At 39.6% G+C, this 1,882-nt stretch overlaps 1 protein-coding gene across 1 annotated transcript; it reads right to left on the reverse strand.

Moving 5' to 3' along the window:
• Positions 1–275: 275 nt before the first annotated feature.
• Positions 276–1,217, reverse strand: LOC130885911 (olfactory receptor 11). The gene has a single exon (XM_057787757.1). The coding sequence runs from the start codon at positions 1,215–1,217 to the stop codon at positions 276–278; it is 942 nt and encodes a 313-aa protein (XP_057643740.1).
• Positions 1,218–1,882: the final 665 nt, after the last annotated feature.

Raw genomic sequence — 1,882 nt, forward strand, 5'->3', positions numbered from 1 at the left:
GTGAGACAAAGATGTTCCAACACATCTTCCACGGAGTAAAAGGGTTGCAATGTGGTGTTTATGAGATGACTTAAAGATTTAGGCTCCGGGATAAAGCTGAATTCAGAGTTCTCAGTAACAATCTAAACATGTTTATCAACACTAGGGAATCTTCAGGGTTCAAGCCTCTGGAGAAAACCATGCCACAGTGCAGTTAGAGGACTGCATTTCTCCATCAACCCAACAGGAAGAGGAGAGCAGCCCGGGTGCCCCTTAGCTTATCTTTCCGATATTATTTAATTCTTGGTTAAGAAGACTCTCTTGACCAGTCTTTTAAAGGCTTCCTTTACCTCTTTGTTCCTAAGTGTGTAGATTAGGGGGTTCAGCATGGGGGCAATAATTCCATAGAAGAGGGAAACCATCTTCCTTGGGTCCTTGGAGTGGGATGAAGGTGGTAGTAGGTACATGGAAACAGCAGTGCCATAAAACAGTGAGACCACTATTAGATGGGAGCCACAGGTCCCAAATGCTTTCTGTCGCCCCTCAGCAGACTGGATTTTCAAGATTGCTTGGGCAATAAAAGCATATGATATAAGGATGAGTGTCAGAGGTACCAAATGGAAGATCACACTGACAAAGAATAGTTCGGCCTCATTTGCAGTTGTATCAACACAGGACAACTTGAGCAGTGCAGGCACTTCACAGAGAAAGTGGTCTATGACATAGTGGCCACACCGTGGCAGCTGGAAAGTCAGGATGGACAGCCACACTGCGTTTCCAAAGCCAATGATCCAGGATACAGCTGCCAACTGGAGGCAGAGCCTCTGGTGCATGATGACCGAGTAGTGGAGAGGCCGGCAGATGGCTACAAACCTGTCGAAGGACATGACTGGCAGCAGAACACACTCGGTAGCCCCCAAGGCCAGAAACATGAAAAGCTGGACCACACAGCCACCGTAACTGATAACTTTCCTAATGCTGTGTAAATTTACCAGCATTTGTGGAACTGTGCATGTGATATAACAAAGATCTATGACTGATAGATTAGTTAAAAAGAAGTACATGGGAGTGTGAAGTTTAGGGTCCAAACGGGACACCACAATGATGTTGAGATTTCCAATGATGGTTACTATGTAAGAAGTCAAGAAGACCACAAAGAGTGGAAACTCCAGCCATGGTTGATCTGAGAAACCTAAGAGAACAAACTCTTCTATGATGCTCTCGTTTGCCCAACTCATGATTAATGTTTTAACTTATGGTTTCCTGAAACATAAAAATTCAGGAAGTCAATTTACACATATTGACTATTATATATTTAACATGTATTTATTAACTTTTATGTTATTTATAATCACATGTTTATTAACTGTTTTAATTACGTATTCTTACTTTACTATAAGTTTTACTACATTTAAATAATGATATTGCATGTAACATACAAAAATACAGTTGAGATTACAGTTGAACCAGTTATCTAGGTATTTCCAAAGTTTCCATATCCACACCCACGCATCTAAACAGAAAGCTATATTTTCAAAACCAAATTCCTGACTTAGACAAGTTTTATAAGGTTTGTTATTTGATTCTTTGACATTTGGTTTATATTTTGTTTATAGTGCTTCCTATATAGCTATTAGCAGGAAGATTTAGACATAATCCCCATCACACTCTTAACTGTAAATGTCAAAAACTTCTGAAAAACTCTAGCTATATTAGAGAGTTTTAACAGTAAAAACATGAGCCTGCCATAAAGGCAGACATGCTGACCAATAGAATTGAGGATCCACACTCCAGTCAAATAGTTTTTTGACAAATAAACCAATGATATTCATATAAAGGAGAAAGAGGATATGATAAACTCATTGGAATGGGACACGACTTTCTGAAGAAAATCCTGATGCAT

This window comes from Chionomys nivalis, chromosome 13, assembly GCF_950005125.1.
Source record: "Chionomys nivalis chromosome 13, mChiNiv1.1, whole genome shotgun sequence".
Taxonomy (NCBI): Eukaryota; Metazoa; Chordata; class Mammalia; order Rodentia; family Cricetidae; genus Chionomys; species Chionomys nivalis.

What these genes read in the sequence shown, in the direction of transcription:
- LOC130885911 (XM_057787757.1), bottom strand. Translation starts at nt 1,217, where the DNA reads ATGAGTTGGGCAAACGAGAGCATCATAGAAGAGTTTGTTCTCTTAGGT.